This window comes from Muscardinus avellanarius (genome assembly GCF_963383645.1).
Source record: "Muscardinus avellanarius genome assembly, chromosome: 20".
Taxonomy (NCBI): domain Eukaryota; kingdom Metazoa; phylum Chordata; class Mammalia; order Rodentia; family Gliridae; genus Muscardinus; species Muscardinus avellanarius.
Genome location: NC_137806.1, coordinates 35,595,064 through 35,613,972, shown reverse-complemented (window position 1 = coordinate 35,613,972; position 18,909 = coordinate 35,595,064). Strand labels below are relative to the sequence as shown.

Here is an 18,909-nt window from a genome sequence, read left to right as displayed (position 1 = left end):
TTGTGCTCATCTCTCCACCCTGTACACAGGCTGCAGGCAGAAGATGCCCTCTGCTCTCCACCGCAGCACCAGAACAGAGCTCCACATGAGTGGATACTCAGTAACTCTGTGTAGTGGGCGACATCCCAGTGGCATTTTGCACTTTGAGACTTTTATCCTGCAGGGTTCTGGTGGTGTGCAACTGAAGTTCCAGTCCCTCAGGAGTCTGAGGTAGGAGGATCACTGCTCAGGGGCTGCCCACTACCTATGGGGCAGAACCGCCCTTTGCTTGTGTAGGCAGACACGCCTTAAATCCCCACTGGGCTCTGAAGCTGAGTGTGTGCTGGCCTGGCGCACCTTGAGTCAACAGGTATGGGGGCACTGTGGGTTTCTGAGCAGTGGAGGGCACGCTGCCCCCGCCCTCATGAGGGCTCTGGGCTCACTGCCTGGCTGGTGCGGGCCACAGGTGTGGGGCCCCTTCCTCCCATGCTTCTCTGAGCCCCTCCAGCCCCTCTGTCCTGGGCTCTCCCTCATCGCTCCCTGGTGCAAAGTTGAATCTTTTTCTCATTCTCCTTTAACGCTGGCCCAGCTCTGGCTCCCCGCCCTGCTTGGAACTCCCAGACACACCAGTTCATGCTGCCTATTTGGGAGCTGATTTAAGGACTTTCTTTCCTGGCATCCTGGACACCCTGGCTTGTTTGCTTCTCTTGCTGGTTAAGAGGTTTATAACAGAGACTCGCTTCCTGGGATGAAGCTTGTTGCTAACAGAAGTATAACCCTCGTGCTGTTTTGGGAACTTTCAATGAATTATATCCAGGGCAGGGGGTGTTCATGGAGCTGAATTTAACCGTTGGCAGTTCAAGGACAGGAACCACATAGGGTATTTTTTGTTTGTTTATTTATTTATGTATTTATTGCGGTACTGAGGATGGAATCCAGAGGTATTCTACCTCCAAGCTATACCCCCAGCCCTAGTTTTTATTTTTTATTTTGAAACAAGGTCTCATTGAATTGCAAAGGGCCTTGCTAAGTAACTGAGGCTGTCCATGAACCGTGATCCTCTGGTCTCTACCTTCTGATATTTTTCATTATTTGTAAAAGTTCTAGGCCTGGTCCAGACCCATAATAAATACCTGTTGGTTGTTTGGTGGTCAGGTAGGCATGCCGAATGCCTCTGTCTGGCTACAGTACCTAGGGTTTTTTTTTTTTTCCAGTAAAAATTGTGATTTTATTCATCAGATTTTCTTCACTTTCCCCTTTCCTCCCAACTTTTGATTTTGAAATGTCTAGGAAGGACATAGACACAGGTTGAAAGAGTAGAATAATTGCAGCCTCATTTACTGTTCATCAGGACTCAGCAAGAAATTTTTTTTTTATCAGGCATGGTGGTGCATGCCTATAATCCTAGTACTTGGGAGGCTGAGACAGGAGGATCACAGTTTGCCGCCAGCCTCAGCAATTTAGTGAAGTTCTCTGCAACTTAGTGAAACACTATTTCAAAATAAAAAATAAAATAGGGCTGGGGTGTATCTTAGAGGCAGAATGTCCCTGGGTTCAGTCCCCAGTACCACAATAAATAAATAAAATGTCCACGTTAATAAAAATCTCTTTCTATGTGTATATCTATATAGCATTTCTAACTCCCTCTCTACATATGAATCCTTTTTTTGCTGGGTCATTTGAAAGTAAGATGCAGACTTGAAGACAGCTCATCCGTAAGCACTCTGGCGCACAGTTTCTGAGACAGGAACACTTTCTTCTTAACCACAGTAGCGTCCCTCCAGCCACAGAATTAATAATCATTTCAAAACATAACCTGAAGTTCCTTCCTGCACTCTTTGATTGGAGAAGTTCACCTTTTGATCAGGTGCTAACTTTATATCCCTGAGCTGAATTCCAGGTCTGGTTCCCTACAAACCCTTCCGGATTTGTGTGTGTGGCCAAGACCTACAGTTCACACGAGGCAGTTGCCTTCTCCGGGTCTGGGGTGACAAAGGGTCGTTCAGGCTCCAGAGGTGGGTTGTTTCCAGAATAGACTGTGTGGTCACCATGCAGGGACAGAGAGGTTCTGCTCTGGATGGCTGCCCGGGTCTGGGCTGAAGTTTCTTTCTATCCTGCTGCTGTGGGGTCACAGACAGAGCTCACTGTCTGTGAACTTTGTCCATTTGTGTGTTACTGGGCTCCTGGGGCACTGGTTCAGTAGGCCTGGGGTGGGAATACACACACACACACACACACACACACACACACACACCCCACACACACACACACATATTTTGCAGCAAATGGGAATGGAACCCAGGGGCATTCTACCTCAGATCTACACCCCAGCCCTATTTTTTATTTTGAAACAGAGTCTCACTGAATTGCAAAGGGCCTCAGTAAGTAGCTGAGGTTGTCTGAAAACTGCGATCCTCCTGTCTCAGCCTCCCAAATGCTGGGATTACAAGCATGTGCTACCACACTAGCTTAGAAACTTACATTTAATTTAATTTATTTTAATTAATTAATTTATTTATTTTGCGGGTCTGGGGATGGGACCCAGGGGCATTTGACCTTTGAGCTACACCCTGCCCTATTTTTTATTCTTTATTTTGTAACAGGGTCTCACTAAGTTGCAGAGGGCCTCACTAAGTAGTAGCTGAGGCTGTCTGCGAACCGCGATCCTCCGGTCTCAGCCTCCCGAATGCTGGGATTACAAACGTGTGCCACCACACCTGGCTCAGAAACTTACATTTTAAAAGAGCTCTCCAGGATTCCAGACTGGGCAGGGAGACAGGAGGTAGAAAGCCTGTCTCCACAGCACTTCTCCACATCTCTCGTGGGCTTCTAGAAGATGGTTCTAATTCTCTGCAGGAATAAGTGGAACATAAAAGATACAGAGAGAAAGAGAAGAATCCCCAGGATACCTGCGTGGGGCAGTGGGAAGGCCTCCCTGGGCTGGGGACTGGGAGAAGGGTCCCTGCTGCGTCCCGCTCGGTTCTGTGTCTACGGATCGCACCTCACCTGCTCCTCAGCCTCAGCTCCTTGTGGTCCAAGATGAGCAGTCACGCGCCCTCCTCCTGGGGACGCGGGCGTCCTACCTCAAACACACTTGCAAACCAGGCACAGGTGTCGAGGTAAGCCAGGGTGTGCTCACCCCAGAGCCTGGTCGACCAGGACTGGAGGGCGGGCTCCTGGGAGCGTAGGCTTGGGGCCATCCTACAGGAAGGCGGCAGCCTCTTGGGGACAGGGAGGGAGGGTCTTGCCAAGGCAGAGGGCATTGGTCAGTGGCCACGAGGGCTCCTCCTGCTCCAGGACACAGGGCGGGGAAGCTGCAATATGAGCACATCAAGAGGGAAAGCGGCTTGGCTGTCACCTCCGTGGAGCAGGGACAGGGCAAGGTCCCGCGGCCCTGGCACTGCCGGCAGGGTTCCCAGCTCCCAGGCTCCCAGAGCATCCCAGGCCTCGGGCCTCGACAGAGATGGTAGTGCAGGGTGCGCTGGCCACATGGTCTCCGGGAGGCTTGGGAGGGAGGTGTGACCCAGCAGGGGACAAGAAGGGTCATCTCTCAGATCATAGCGCGTATCCCCAGGGAGGACATGGAGCCACCCTGAAGGGGAATAAAGGGGCCTCCCTTCCCCACATCTCAGCAAGAAACACCTTGTCATGGCCAGTGACGTCAGGATCGTGCCAGGCCCATGGGGCCCAGCGTTTGGGTGAAAAAGAGCCACGGGGAATGAAGGGGACAGGCTGACCCTGGAAAGCCACAGTGGAGCGTAGGTCGGGAGAGGAGAGCCGATCTCAGCTGTGCAGCCGCCCTGAGGCCGGTGCCACCTCCACAGCCAGTGGTCACCCCAGTGGGGCCGGGCTGCCTCCGCACCCAGAGGTCTGCCTGCAAGAGCATTCCAGCCACTCTGGCCCAGCTGTGTGGGCATGGCCGCGGCCCCTGCCACAGACACGGGGAGGCCTCGGGGCACCTGCTCTGGCCTTCTGTTCTGATGATGAATGGGCATGACTTTTCTAGATGCCTTTTTTTGTTTTTTTGTGGTGCTGGGGATGGGACCCAGGGACATTCTACCTCCAAGATATACCCCTAGCCCTATTTTTTTTATTCTTTATTTTGAAACAGGATCTCACTAAGTTGCAGAGGGCCTCACTAAGTAGCTGAGGCTGGCCGCAAACCCGAATCCTCCTGTGTCAGCCTCCCAAGTACTGGGATTACAAGTGTGTGCCCCACGCCCCGCTTCTAGCCTTAGAGCAAGAGGGTGGCGGCTCTGTGTCCGTTACTGTTTCAGTGAAGTGTCAGATTCATGCAGAAAGAATATGCAGTGTAATCGTATAGGCTGCTGGACTTCTGCACCAGCTTGACGCATCTGTGCACCCTACCCTGGGTGGGGGCAGAAGGACCTCCGCAGCCGCAGCCCCCGGCCCCTCAGGTAACTGGTGTCAGGGATCTGGAGGTACAAATTCTTCTCGCGCTCACTGTGGCCCGGGGCTCTCTGCTACTCCTTCCCCGGCACTGCACTCAGGTGAGTCGAGTTCAGGCCCTGGGCCTTGCTCTCAAACCGGAATCATGAGAGTGTTGACTTCACCGGACTGTCTCAAAGCTTTCATAAAATAATAGTACCGAGAGCATTCCTGTTAACAGTGCCGGCATATGGTAAGCCCATCAGTAACGTGTGCGCGTTAGAGGTGACTGGGTCCTTTTGTCCAAAGCACATCGGTAAGCTAGCTCTCAGGCAGGAAGTTTCCAGGAAGTTGCTGTGGGAGGTCTGGGCCGTAACTGGGCACTGGAGTCTGAGCTTAAGTCGCTGAGATCTACTCAGCTGTGTGGCTTTCACAGTATGATTTCAGCATCCTGCATTGTCTTCTAATCTGTAAAATAAAACTAATAATCAGAGTCTACCTACTGCAAGTAAAATCACTTTTTAAAGTGTCAAACTTAGAGAAAAGTTGTAACAACAGCACAGAGAATTCAGGTCTGTTTCCCAGACTCACCAATTTTTCTTTGTTGTTGTTGCTGTACTGAGGATTGAACTTATGGGTGTTCTACCTCTAATCCACACTCTCAGCCCTTTCTATTTTGAAACGGGGTCTCACTAAATTGCTGACGCTGTCTTTGAACCTCCAATCTTCCTGTCTCAGCCTCTCAAGTACTGGGATTATGGGCGTGCTTTCCCACCACGCCCAGTGGACTCACCAGTTTTTAATATTTGCCTCGTTGGCCTTATCATCTTCTGTCTGTATTTTTTTCTGAGTCTTCCAAGGGAGGCTGGTACATATCGCATCACATCCTTTTAACTATAGATGTTTTAACTCTTGTTTTGTTTTATTTTGTTTTGTTTAATGGTACTGGAGATTGAGTCCTGAGGCATTCTACTTCCCAGCTATACCTCCAGTACAAAAAAAGAAAAAAACTTACATCCATCGCATAAATAGGCTACGTGTGTGTGTGTGTGTGTGTGTGTGTGTGTGTGTGTGTTACTGAGGATTGAATCCAGGGTACCACTGAGCCACATCCCCAGCCCTTTTCATGTTTTATTTGGAAACAGGGTCTTGCTAAGTTGCTGAGAACTTTGCTAAGTTGCTGAGGCTGGCTTCAAACCTTTGACCCTCCTGTCCCCGCCTCCCACTTACTGGGATTACAGGTGTGTGCACCATGCCCGGCTGAATACAATACAGTTTCCTCCTCAAGCATCTGTTGGTGGACTCTTGGGTTGCTTCCATCTCCAAGTATTGTGAATAACGCTGCTGTGGACCCAGGTGTGTAAATATATGTTTGCTTTCCAGTTTCCAGTTCTGTTAGAGCCACGCCAGGCAGTGGACTTGATGAACGGTCTGGCAGTTCTGCTTTTTTGTACTTTTATTGGTGCATTACAGCCTCTCGTCACAATGTCGTTCACAGCGATAATGACCTGCACACAGCGGCAGCAGCAAGTCTACCTCAGTTCTTGAAGAACGGTTGCCTGGCCTTCCCAGCGAACAAGGCGACGCTCACGGACATCTGCTCAGGTTCCTCAGGAAAGGCAATGCCTGGGGTCTGGTGTGCTCTGAATTTCTGCACCCACCACCGGGGTTTGTCTACAGGCCTGCTGCTTGCAGACTGGATGTGAAAACCCCGCGCTGGACTGTCTCTCCTTGAGAACCTCGTGAATGCCACTCCGACACTGCCTTGCTCTTTACGCTGCTCTTAAGAAGCCCGACGTCAGCCTGGTTTTTATGTCTGTAACTCGTTTGATCTTTCTTGCCTTTGAAGTATGATAGTTTTACTAAGATATGTTTTGGAGTTGATTATTCCACACCATTTTCCAAGATACACGGAAAGTACTTTCAGTAGGTAGGTTACAAATTTTCCCAGGTTCCTGGAATTATTTTCCCAGACCAGTGACTAGTATTTGTTTGTTTGTTTGTTGCTTGGTTGGTTGGTGGAGCCCAGGGGCTTTCTACCTCTGAGCTACACTCCCAGACCTATTTTATACTTTATTTGGAAACAGGGTCTCACTGAGTTGCTGAGAGCCTCACTGAGTAGCTGAGGCTGGCTTTGAACCTGCGTGGTCCTCCTGTCTCAGCCTCCCAAGCACTGGGATCACAAGCGTGCGCCCCACGCCCAGCCAGACTGCAGTTGTAACATTGGCTCTGTTCCTGGCGTGGAGTTCCCACCTCAGGGATTTGTTATGTGTATTTGGCTCTTTTCCCCCCGGCTTTCATTTCAACACTTTCTCTCTGGATCTTTTTACTTCTTTGTCTTGTTTTCAGTTTCTTGGCTGTGTTCTGCTGCTTTTCAAAGCCCTTTTTTACCTGTCTTCATCAGAATATATTCCGCGTCGAGAACCTTGTAATTATTGTTACTGGGACAGTTCCTGACTTTATGTCTAATTTCTTTCATAAATTTGATAAAATCATCATTTCTAATTTTTGTTTAGTTTATTTAAAGTTACTGAATTTCTGTTCTAGTTGTATATGTGTGTGTGTGTGTCCAAACATAAGATCCTTTGTTCAGTTTGATAAGCAGTGTTAGTTTTCTTCTGCGTCATGGTGTGTGTGTGTGTGTTACTGGGGAGTGAATCCAGGAGCATTCTACCTCCCACTAAATCCCTATCCCCCCCTTTTAAATTTTGAAACAGGGTCTCACTAGGTTGCTGGGAGTCTTCAGTCTCACTACATGGCTGAGGTGGTCCTTGAACCTGCAATTCTCTTGCTCAGCCTCCCAAGCACTGGGATTACAGGCCTGCGGCACAATGCTTGGCTCCTTGGGGAGTTTTTTTTTTATCAGCTGAAATGTTGTGATTCCTTATATTTTGTCATCAGGAATGTGATGTGTTTTGCATTTTCTTTCTGCTCAGCTTTTCTGCCATTTACAGCGTTTCCTGTGACTGGCACCTGGGGCTCCCGGTGGAGCATTTAGCCATTAATGCCCACTGGCCGCTGGGGAGGGCCTGGCTGTCTTCTCTTGTTTCTGCAGGATCTTGAATTTGCCCTCATTCCTCTCACTCCCAGGCCTTCAAAGGGCCTGCTTGTCTGACTTCCGCTAATAAGCAGGGCTTGTTCTAGGCTGCCGCGTGTCCCGTTCCTCCCAGATCTCTTTCCTAGCACAGCAACGCATGGGACTTGTGCTCGGCTTTGGTTCTTGGTGTCGGGTTTTCTCTTTACACACGGGCTGCCCTGAGCTTTAAGTCCTTGGCAGCGGCCCAGGGAGTTCTGTGGCAGCGCAATCTTGCCTTCCTTCCCCATAAGCAACGTGCAGCCAGCCTGCCATTTTCTGTCCTAGGACTGTCTTCCTGCCCCTTGCCTGGTGCAGGATCCGGCAGCCACCGGACTCCGAGCTCGCGGAGCGCTCGCCCAGCGTCCAGCACTGGTAATGCTTCTTTCTCAAGAGCACTGGAGCCTCTTCCAGCTACAAGGGCGTCTTCAAGGTTACACGATGCTCCACAGGGAGCCCTGTTCCTTGCATCTTTGGGACGGTTGTGTGCCCCTCGACTCCTCTCCTCTCTCAAGAAAGCAACCAATGAGAAAGAAAAAGATTTAGAGATGTATTTTACCTCCCTTCTTCCCCAGTTCATGTTTACTTAACACAGCCACCACTTGGCCACTAAGAGTTCTGTTCATCCCCACGTTTTAGAAAATCGCCTTCCCGGCTCCTACCTCGAGGCCTGACCTCTGCCTAAGCACATGCCTGAAATCTATACTTGGGGACCAGGGACGCAAACCACAGCGCATCCACGCGCCCGCGGATTGCAGGGCGGCGCCATCCCGCGAGTCCCGGGGCCCCGCGAGTCCCGGATCCACGGAGCCAGGCCGGCCCCGCCCCGCCCCGCCTCCGCCCCACTTCCGCGCGCAGCCACCTGTCACTCAGGCCGCGGGCAGGGGCGGGGCGCCGCAGGGGCGGGGCGCCGCGGCCTGAGTGACAGCAGGAGAGGCCCCGCCCCCGCCCCGCCCCCGCGCGCTGATTGGCTGCCCTTTGCTCCCTGACCCGCCGCCGGGCCGCGCTTCCTGCCGGGCGCCGAGCGCCGCCGCCCGCGTCCCCACGTCCCCGCGCCCCCTCGCCGCGCGCCCGCCCGCCCGCCCGCCGCCGGCCAGGCTGCAGTCGGCGCCGCGCCGAGTGGGAGGATGCGGCGGCGCTCGCGGATGCTGCTGTGCTTCGCCCTGCTGTGGGTGCTGGGCATCGCCTACTACATGTACTCGGGGGGCGGCTCCGCGCTGGCCGCGGGCGGCGCCAGCAGGAAGGTGAGTGAGTGGCCGGGCCTGCGTCCCGATCCCCCGGCCCTGGGCTGCGAGCCCCCGCGGCCTCGGCCACCTGGCGCCCGCCCCTGCCTCCTCTTCCCCATGGACCCCTGTGCTCCTGATCCCCTAAGCCCTGACACCTGGACCCCTCGTGGCCCCCATGACCCGATCTTCCTGATCCCTTGGGCCGGGATCGCCAGTCCCATCCCCGGCAGCCCCTGCCCACCCGGCTCCCCCATCCTCGGGGCCCTGCCCACTTGGTGCCCTGACTTTGTCCACTTGGTGAGGGCTCCAGCCAGCCCTGCCCCGTGTGTAGGGGAGTACTTGGGGAGCAACGAGGATGGGCATCGCACAGGCGGAGGGGTGTGGACACTAGGAGACAGGGATCCAAGTTTCTTTCAGACCTTGACACAGGTGACAGCAGACCACAGCCCTGCCTCCTGCCACCCGGCAAACCGTGGGTTCTTTGCCTCTCGGGCAAGGGGCGCAGGGACCCAGCTGGCCCCAGGGAGCTCAGGGACTATCCTGGCGACCCCTGCACCTGCTCTACTGCCCAGCCAGGCCCCCCTGGTCTTCCACTCCTGCAGGCAGTTTCCCAGCCCCACTCGCTCTCCACAGTTTTTCCGTTTTCCAAGGGTGCCAAAGGCGGGGTGATGGGGCCTGGGGAGCACTGTGCAGTCCTGCCAGGGTACCTGGAGGATGCGGGGCATCAGAGAAGCCAGCAGGCAGTTCCGCACCCCACTCCTGTGCTGTGGGGCTCTGAGCAGCCACCTGGACCCAGAGGTTTCTGGTGTTTCACTGGAGCTGGGCCTCCAAAGCAGCACTGTCTTTCCCAAAGTTCTCTAACCCTTATTACTGTCCGAGTTAAAGGATCACAGCCGGGTCAGAGCCGAGGGGAGCTTACTGTAGCCCAACAGACTTCAGCCTCGAGTCTGACCTAGAAGTCAGAGCTGGGCTTGCCACCTCCAGGCCGACCTCCTGGCTTGCTGTTCATTCACTCCCATCTGTAGGTTAGGTAGGTGCAGGTGTCATGTTTAGCTTTTGGTGAGTTTCACAGATTCTATTCATTTCCGGGGTAGGATTGGAAACTGCCTCCACACTTTGCATTTCTGGCCTTGCCTTGAGTTGAAATGTACTCTTGGCCCTGTTTTAAAATTGTCTATGAACGTGAACCCCACACAGCTGGAGGAAGAGGGTTGGGTCCTTTGAAAACCATGGTGGTTTATTTCAAAATAAAAAATAGGGCTAGGGGTGTAGTTCGGAGGTAGAATGCCCCTGGGTTCCATCCCCAGTACTGAAAAAAAAAACAACGTGTGGTGTTAGACTGGAATGATGTTCACAGACTTGGCTTCACAGTGAGCTAGCCCCTAGTATAGCTTTAGCCTGGCCTACAGGGGAGGGCTTGGCAACCTTTCTGTCCTTCCAACAAAGAAATCTAAGTTCAGCCACGTCCTTGGGGTTCCAGTTGGATTCGCTCAGGGAATTAGGAAGGCTGCTTCCTCACCCTGGGGACTCCAGCTGGTGGGCTGCTGGTGGGTCTTCCTCTTAAAGTCTTCGGCTGCCTCTCAAGTGTGATTCTTTCTTAGCTTAAAAACAAAAGTCCTCCTGGCCTGGTGAAGCAGGGAAGTCAACAGGTACACAGGGACTGGTGATCTGGGATGTTATCTTTTTGTCAACCAAGCATAAAAGTTCAGTGCCAGCCCTTGGAAAGGTTAGTGACTTGTCCGTGGAGGAAGAGTGTAAGTGCAGTCGTCTCTGAAATTGCGGCAGAAAACTCACCACCCAAGAGGGTGGACCCCAAGGTAGACAGGAGAGGCCCTGAGAACCCTGCTCTTGAATTCCTAATCGATAGGAGGACAGCTTCCTCTGGATTTTTTCTGTGGGTTTAGACAGTAGGAGTCTCTCCACATTTAGTTCACCCTAGATAAAAGGAAATGTGCAGTTTGTTTAGCTTGTAAAGTGTGGACATAAAAAAGATAGTGGAGTGTGCCAGTAAGAGCAGAACTGAAATACCATAGTATTTTAGACACAAGTGGACTTAGGTTTCTTCTCTTGTTTCATACTGTTCAGGTGAGGGCTGTAATTCCATTTGCAGCCAATTTCTCCATGTCCTGAGGTTTTTCACGGGCACCAGGCTTCCGTAATAGGCTTTGGACTGGCTCAGGGAGCCACACGAGGATTTCTCCTGCTCCGGCAGCTCAGCCTGGCTCCTCCTCGCTGTGTGCCCTGCCTATTAAGTAACTCGTCACAGAACTGTTCTCTATTTGGCAAAATGCTGAAAGTCAGCGTAGCTCCTCAGATTGAGATTTACAAACTAAGCAGGAGTTTGTGCTGAAGACCGACCCCCCACCCCCACCCCAAGCTGAACCAGGGTGCTGCGGCTCGGCGTGTGCAGAGCAGTTTACCTGGTGCTGTTAACACTTGGTCTACGCTTGCATAGGTGCCACCCTCAGGTTTTGCTTTCTTTCTGAATTGGTGATTTGTACTCAAGGATGCCTTTCTTTTGAGCATCTTAAATGCTTTAAAATTCTAATCATGTTAAGTCTCCTGGGCCCTGGGATGTTCGGCAGTGGCTGGAGCTGCAGGGGAGAGGTAGGCTTTCTGTTGCAATGAAGCTGCTTCGGGTGAAGTGTGGCCCGCTTGCTGGGAAGGATGGGTTTCCAGTGGGAGAGCCCGAGCCTGTTGAGAGGGTGCACAGCCGCACAGCCGTCCTGTGCCGCTGCATTGTTGGGGCGTCCTGCAGGGTGGGCTTCCTGGGAGCCCATACAGGCACTGGCGCTGTGCTGACACTCTGGCGCCCAAGGCAGAGGACTGAGGAAGCTCCTGCAGGTGGCCTTGGGGAAGGGGCTTTCTTAGAATGGGAGGCCCTCCTGGGGGCTGCAGAGTGGTGCCCTGGAGAGGAATGCAAGAGTGTGCAATTGGAGAAGGAATTCAAGGCTGAGCTGTAGAGGGCATCAGCTGCCGAGCCGACTTGGTGGCTCCGAATCTGGCTGATGGAGGGGAGCAGAACCCTCCGAGTAGGGAGCTGTGTGGAGGGAAGCCGCGCTGCCCTCCCTGGCACTGAGTGAGACCTCACCTCTCTGCTTAGTGGCCTTTGCTACTTGCTGAGCCTCTATGCCCCTCAGTTTCCCCATCTGTACAGTGGGGCTAAGCATTCTTACACCATGGCCTTCCTGATTAAATGCTGTTTGTAGGATATGGTGAACAGTGGGCACTAGATAACTGATGCCCAAGGAAAGAAAAAAGAAAACCCTACATAACCCCCAAGAGTGGAGTGAGTCCTGTGTCATCTTGGTTTCTGGAAACCTGGCTCCTCTGGGGCTTGGTGCTGAGGATCCTGAATGCCTTTAATGACTGACCTTTTGCAAGTCCTCTGGCACCCTCGCCAGCTCCACATCCTGCTGTGGTGCCACGGAGGGTTCTCATTAAGAGAACCTTCTCAGCCAAGAAGGTGGTGGGCGCAGGTGCAGCTGGCCTTGGGAGACCTGCACATAGGGTGGCGGTGGGTGTCCTGTGGGGGAGGCGGCTGTGACCCCCACTCTCCATACCCACCCCTCCTGTGATTCAGGCTGGAATCACAAGCTTACCTGGTTTTGGGCGGACACAGTCTACTGCATGGTTTCCCAGGGTCGGCCGGTCCAGAGCCAGCCTGTGGGCGCATACATACCCCTTGCTGCCCAAGATCCGATGGTTTTCAGTTTAAAGTCCATTTGAGATGGTGTTGTGCTGGCGGGGGTAGGGTTGAGCAGGTATGTGGCCGGTCTGCCAGAGGGTACTGTAAGATAAACCTCCTGAAGGAAAGTCAAGTCCCAGCTTGGGACTTACCTTGGTGGCTGCCTCTGGGCACTCAAACCCAGTGGAGACAGATTGTGGCTGATAAGCTGCAGAAATAATGAGGTCTGCCCTGGTCCTACAGCAGGAAGGAAATGGAGCTGCCGCAGGCAGGCGGCTGAGAACTTCAGAGGGGATGGAGACCCTGCACTGTCAGTCCCTGTTGCCTTGCTTCTGGGTCCATGGGTCCAGGAAGAGGCGTTAGAGAGGCCCACTGGCCGGGGCTGGGGAAGATGTGCGCATGCTTTCTCCTGGCTGCAGTCCTGGGCTCAGGGAGAGGGTGGCCCTCTGGGAAGATATTTGTTGGGTGTTCCGGTGGGCGAGGCTGCTGCCCTGCCTGCCTCTCAGAGTGCCTAGAGGGAGGTGGGGTGCCAAGGCTTACTGGTCAGCCTGGATGCTCTGGCTGAGCTCTGGGGAGGCGGGAGGTGTTCCTGGAACCCAAGATGTCTCTGATGGGCCAGGCAGAGTCCACAGGTGAGGAAACCTGTGCACCTGGCCAGGCCCTCTCCCTTTGTGCTCTGGACCCTTCCTCTCCACTGTTCCAGCATGCCATCTGCAGGGTGACACTGTGTAGCCAGGCCACGGGGACTGGACAGGGAGCTCTTTTTGTGGGGTGTTTCAGCATGCCGTTGGCAGAGTACCCGCTCCCCCAGCCCCTGCCTGTTCATGTTTCATGGTCAGCAGCAAAGGGGGACTCCTGCTACCTCCAGGGCGCCGCACCCATGGAGGGTAAAGAGCGTGCAGCAGCAGAGTCAGGCATGCTGAGCTCTTCCCTGCAGGCGCCTTTTGTCCAAGGAGGTCAGGCCCACGTCCGCCACCTCAGGGAGCCCTTCCTGCGAGCAGCTCTCAGATTCTGTGTTGCTGCCAGGGCCTCCTTGGTAGGCACTGTGCCCATTTCCAGGAGATGGAGAACCAGGCTCAGTGCTAATTGGTCCTTTCCTGCCAGCCTCCCCTGCTGAGTGCCCTGTGCAAGAGCCCTGCTCCTGTCTGGTGCTCTGCTCCCGTGGCACAGGCGCACACCCAGTGGTGTTCTGTACAGATTGCAGGGCTTAGTGTGCAGACACGTGGACAGCAGCGACTGGTCAGGACTGGACTGGAGAAGGCAGCCCTGCTGTGGGCCTGCCTGTAGAGGTGTACTGGGGCCAGCTGGGTGACTGTGCCCAGGGGGAATGGCCCTTCTGCCTTCCAGGAGTTCCCAGGGAGCAGGCAGTCTCAGACCCCTCCAGCGCTAGCTGCCCTGCCCAGGGCCAGCATTCCCTGTTCCTCCCTCCAGGAGGGGTGCTGGGAAGGTGGCGCAGAGCTGCTGGCTTTTGGAGCCCGGTTGGGATGAACATGTTGACGTGGATGAGCATGCTGGGGGCATAGTCGCCCTGGCTCAGGGTTCCTTGGCTTGACACAGATGATGTTGGGGCTGAATAATTCTTCGCAGTGGGTGCTGCCCAGTCTCAGCACCGGTCAGCAGCCTCCCGACCTCTGTCCACTGTGCCAGCTGCCCCACGGTGGTAACAGGGACTGCCAGGTGCCTGTAGGGGCAGAGGTGGCCAGGGCTAAGAACCGTGGCTACCGTTGTTACCTTGGTTTGTTTCTCCTCCCTGGCCCATGGTAGACCTTCCAGTGAGGAGAGCTCTTGGTGTGGTCTGGGGAGCCCATCAGACTTATTCCTACATTTAATAACTGCGCTCACGGCACCCACCACGCACCCTCGCATTCTAGGAGCTCAAAGGGTCCACTGGCACTCTTCTTCCAGCAGCCCTTGTGTTTCCCCAGTGGGCTTAGGAAGAAACTGAGGCACACAAAGGGGCTGCGGCCATCGACCCTGGCTTCCCTGGCCGGTCCTTGCTCCCGTCTGCCTCCAGGGTTGCCCCTCTGGGACATCCAAAGGTGCCCTTAGCCATGCAGCCTGGACAGTGCTGCTGCTGCTGCACCGGCTGGCCTGGCTTTCTTCATGTTTGCCTTTCGCTCCATTAAGCCCTGCTCTTGCCCTCTTACCTGCCCTGTCCTGAAGACAGCAGTCCTCGGGAGACTGCAGGCCCTGTCCCTTCTCTTACCCAGTTTCTCCTGAGACCTGCTCTGTGCCGGGCATGGCTCTGGTGCTGGGGAATCTGCCAGGGAAGCTGGTGGGCGAGGGGTCCCCGTGCTGGGAACTTCCACTCTAGGGTGCTGGGGTCCTGGAGCACAGGTGTGCAATGCTTTTTGCACCTGTGGGAGGTGCTGAGCATTGAGTCCTGGGTGTTGGGCTGGGCCCCAGAGAAGGGGCTTCTGAGCCAAGCGAGGAGGAGCCCAGCCCTTGGGCTGACTGCTTCAGCTGCTGCCCCTAGTTTCAGCCATGATGGCCTCTACCTGGGACCTCTGCACTCCCTGGTTTCTTTGCCGAAGGAGAGTAGGTTTCCCCGAAGGTTGCTGCTGTCATGTGGTTATCCTGGGTCTCTTGCCTGCATTCCACCTGGTGTCTGGACAGCGTGTACGCCTGGTCCAAATGGCCTGCCCCACCAGGCCCTCCTGCAGTGCTGGGCTGTGGAGGTGCCTGTGGCTCCATCTGTGTCCACTCTTATGGGCAGCCCTGCACTGTGAAGGGCCAGCTTGTGGGCAGCGGTCCACCCTCAGGTGCTCCCTGAAGGGACACCGCACATTGTAAAGTGCCCCATCACACACCAGTGTCTCTTGAGAAACTCTCTGCATCTGGGGCACCGGGCGCATAAGATCTCCACCACCGGGGCGGTGTGGGGTGGGTCCTCCACGCATGTTTGCAGGACGCCAGAGGCCAGAACTCTGGTGTCCCCAGCTTGGGAGAGGCTGTTCTTGGCCACACGGGCTGCACTGAGGCTCTGTGACCTATGGTATTTTTGTGGAGAGTGAGATGGAGACCCGACTTCGTTGGCTGCAGTCACTTAAACAGGCAGATTAGTGGGAATTTATAAGTCCTGCTGCCCTGCCCTGCAGCTGAGAGCAGCAGCCATGTGGGGTCATCAGGTACGTTCCGGGTACCTGGCAGCCCAGAGCGAGCCTGTTGTGGCCTCCTGGCCCAGGAGTGGTTGAGGGCTGCCCACGCCCTGGAGGTGCTGCTCTGGAACCTCGGCACACTTCAGGTGGAGGTCTGCCTCAGCTGATCACCACAGGAGCTGGAGGGGCTGATGCAAATTAGAGACCTGTGTTCTGGGGCTGCCCGTAAATCAAGCACTCTGTTATTAGGATTTGGGTAATGGAGATGACCTGCATTGGGGGATTTGTGTGGCTGCTCTGGACTCTGAGCTGCTCACCCTGGGATGCCTGGAGCTTTCCCCGTCCACACCCTTCCTCCCTCAGGCTTTCCCACTGACCCAGATGCCAAGCCTTTGCCTGTGGCCCTCACCCTGCCCTGCCTGTCCCTGTGCCAGCGAGCTGACCCGGCTGCTTGTTTTCCCACTTTTTTTCATCACTAGCTTCCCATATCTGGCAAATCCCTCCTCATCAGTGCTGAAACACCAGTATCTGTAAAATACCCCATTGCTTTATGTCCCACTAGGAAAGAAAGAACGCTCTCCGCTGAACCATGTCACAGCGGTTTCTTATCAGTTAACATTTTTATTTTCTACTTATTGAAAGAGCTCTTTCAGACGTAATTAGGCTTTGATTTTTCCATGTATCACTCCTGCACATAGATCCAAAAGAAAACATACGTGGAATGCACCAGATAAGGTGTTCATAAAACTTTTCCAGTTTGCGGCCACCGGAGTCACTTCTCGTCTGTCTTTCTCAGAGTCGTCTGCATGGCATTTCCCAAGAAAAATCTATAAAGCACTAGGAGCTCACGACAGCTTGGTGCTTATACAGCTAGCCAGCCCTGGACTCCTGGGATGGCTGAAGTGTCATCCCTGACCCTTCTTGCCCCAATCCCGGCCCACGGCAGTTTCAGATGTTGCCGACCAGGAGATACTTCACGTGTTAAGCTGCAGACGGGCACTTAGAATCGCTCCAGTGGCATTTGTTTGCTTACTCTCACGGAAACCAGCTGATCCGTGTGTCTGACAGAGGAAACTGTGTTTGACAGTGCCTGCCTCTGTCCACTCCCATTCCTAGACCGCATGGACAGAGTGCTTCTGCTTTCTATCTCTGAGGGCAGCTGCTGAGCAGGGCCCAGTTCAGAAACACTTCTGAGCATCACTTATGTGCAAACAGGTTTCTGTGCTGAGTGTGCATGTGTCTTCCTTGGGGAGTTTGCAATCACTGAACCACTGAAGGAGCTGGTGTTTTTTTGTTTGTTTTTAAAATTTTGTTTTGTTTTGAGAAAGAGGCTTTAAAAAAACTGCGGGTAAGTCTGATAAGGCCTGGAGAGAAGGTAGAATTAAAGCTTTGTCATTTTATATGTGGTGATAATGGCATTAGAGTTGTAGTTTTAAGTCTTCATCTTTTGGAGCTATAAACTCAAGTCTATGGATAGAATGATATCCTCTCTGGAGGAAAAATATAGAACAAGGGTGGCCCAGTGTGTTGTGGAAATTGACCAATGGGTTCGTGGGGGTCATTATGCTCTTTCATTTTCTTGTATTTCTGAAAAATTTGCTTTAAAAATTTGAAAATAAGTTTATAGATAAATGTGGCTTCAGCTAATGAACCAGCTGAAAGTGCAGTATTCCAGGTTTGTTAATTGGGTAAGCATCACAGCCCTTGTGTAGTTCAGGAGTGTGGGTTAGGATCCTTACCCCGCATGCGTGTAAGAGTGTGGGCCAGGTCCTGGGCCTCGTGCAGTTGAGGAGTGTGGGTTGGGGTCCTCACCCCGTGTGCAGTGCAGGAGTGTGGGTTGGGGTCCTGGGCCTCGTGCAGTGCAGGAGTGTGGCCGGGGTCTTGGGCCTTGTGCAGTTCAGGAGTGTGGGTTAGGGTCCTCACCCTGCATGTGTGTAAGAGTGTGGGCCAGGGTCCTCACCTCGTGTGCAGTGCAGGAGTGTGGCCAGGGTCCTTTTTGTGGGTGCTCACAAGGAGAGGCTCTTTCTTCCTGTAAGACTTCTGCAGCTGTTTGAGAAGTGACCTGATGGTGAGGCTTGGTGTGGAGGTCGGGTGGCTCTGGGGTGGCTGACCCCTCAGCAGCTGCTCAGCAGCAGAGACCCTCACCCAAGGCTTGAGCGGCTCTGAGCATCCTGACCCCCGCCCCACGCAGTTGAGAGTCTTCATGTCTGTCATCTTGCCAGTTTTTCCGCATCCTGGGCTGTTTTGCTTGCTGTTCTGAACCGTCCATTGGGAGGTGTGGACAATTTGGGAGGCTTGTGGGAGACTTTTAATAAATACACATGACTCCTTCTTGTTCCTTCAACAGGATAGGTGAAATATGCAGAAGCCCCACATTTTACATCGTATTTGTAAACGGGAGTCTTGAAAACTACAGAATTCTGCATATTTTCTGACTGTACCTCCTGGTAACTTCACATCATGTGAGCCTCACTGCTGGGATGTCTGAAGCCTCCAGGGCCGTTGCTTGTCCTGCTTCTCAGCGTACCTGGAAGATGTCCAGTGCACTTCCTTCCTGCGTCCACACGTGCCATTTCTGACTACCTGAGGGTAGCAGCTACACTGAACCCAGGCCGTGCAGTAGCAAACTTGGGCTGTAGTCTTATTTATTTTGGCACTGGGCCTGAAACCCAGGGGTGTTATACCTCTGAGCTATACCCTCAGCCCTTTTTAAAACATTTTAATTTTGAAACAGGGTCTTACTAAGTTGCTGTGCACTGCAGGCTTTGAACTCGTGATCCTCTTGTCTCAGCCTCCTAAGTCCTGGGATTACAGGCCTGTGCTACTGTGCCTGCCTGGGCTGGAGTTTAAATTTTCCTCTAGTTGCTCAAAACATGGCTTTGGGGAAGGCCAGCGCTCACTTTCCTAGCTCTAGGGGTGTGTCCCTGCAACATCCAGGTACACATAGCAGGCTCCCTCTTGCAGAAGCCAAGCGGCAGCTCTAGTCCTAGAAGGTGCTGATTATAGATGGGGAGCTGTCTGCTTAACCCTCCTGGGAATGCTGACGTGGACAAGCAAGAAGGTGGGGGCTGGGAGGGGCACAGTCTGGGTTCTTGGGTGGTCTGAGCTGTAGGCTTGGCGGGCATCTGAAAGGGGTGTGGCTGTGGCCCCCTGGCCCTCACGGCAGGATGGGGGCAGGTGGGGTTCTGGTGTGTGTCCCTGTGACCTAGGAGGGTGACCTAGGAGACCACACACCATGGACATCAAGAAGGAAAGGCCCCTGAGCATTTGCCTAGGAAGATGTGAACCAGGCATCCTTGGCTTTAGAACAAAAGGGACAGAGGTAAGGTCCCATCCTGACAGGAGCCTGCCTGCTCTCTGGCGTTGTGGCAGTTTATTTAAGGGGGTTTCTCCCTGCTTGTTCTGGAGAGCGTAGCCCTGTCGGCCTGTGCAGGCCCTGATGGGCACTGTGGTCAT

At 53.8% G+C, this 18,909-nt stretch overlaps 1 protein-coding gene across 1 annotated transcript in view; it reads left to right on the top strand.

Annotated features, from left to right (window-relative positions):
• Positions 1-8,568: 8,568 nt before the first annotated feature.
• GALNT2 (polypeptide N-acetylgalactosaminyltransferase 2) overlaps positions 8,569-18,909 on the top strand; it is a gene marked incomplete at both ends in the record, with an annotated part of 78,084 nt that continues 67,743 nt past the window's right edge. The window contains one exon of the mRNA XM_080717183.1: positions 8,569-8,685. Coding sequence (XP_080573309.1) covers positions 8,569-8,685 — 117 coding nt within the window. The remainder of the gene's footprint in view (positions 8,686-18,909) is intronic.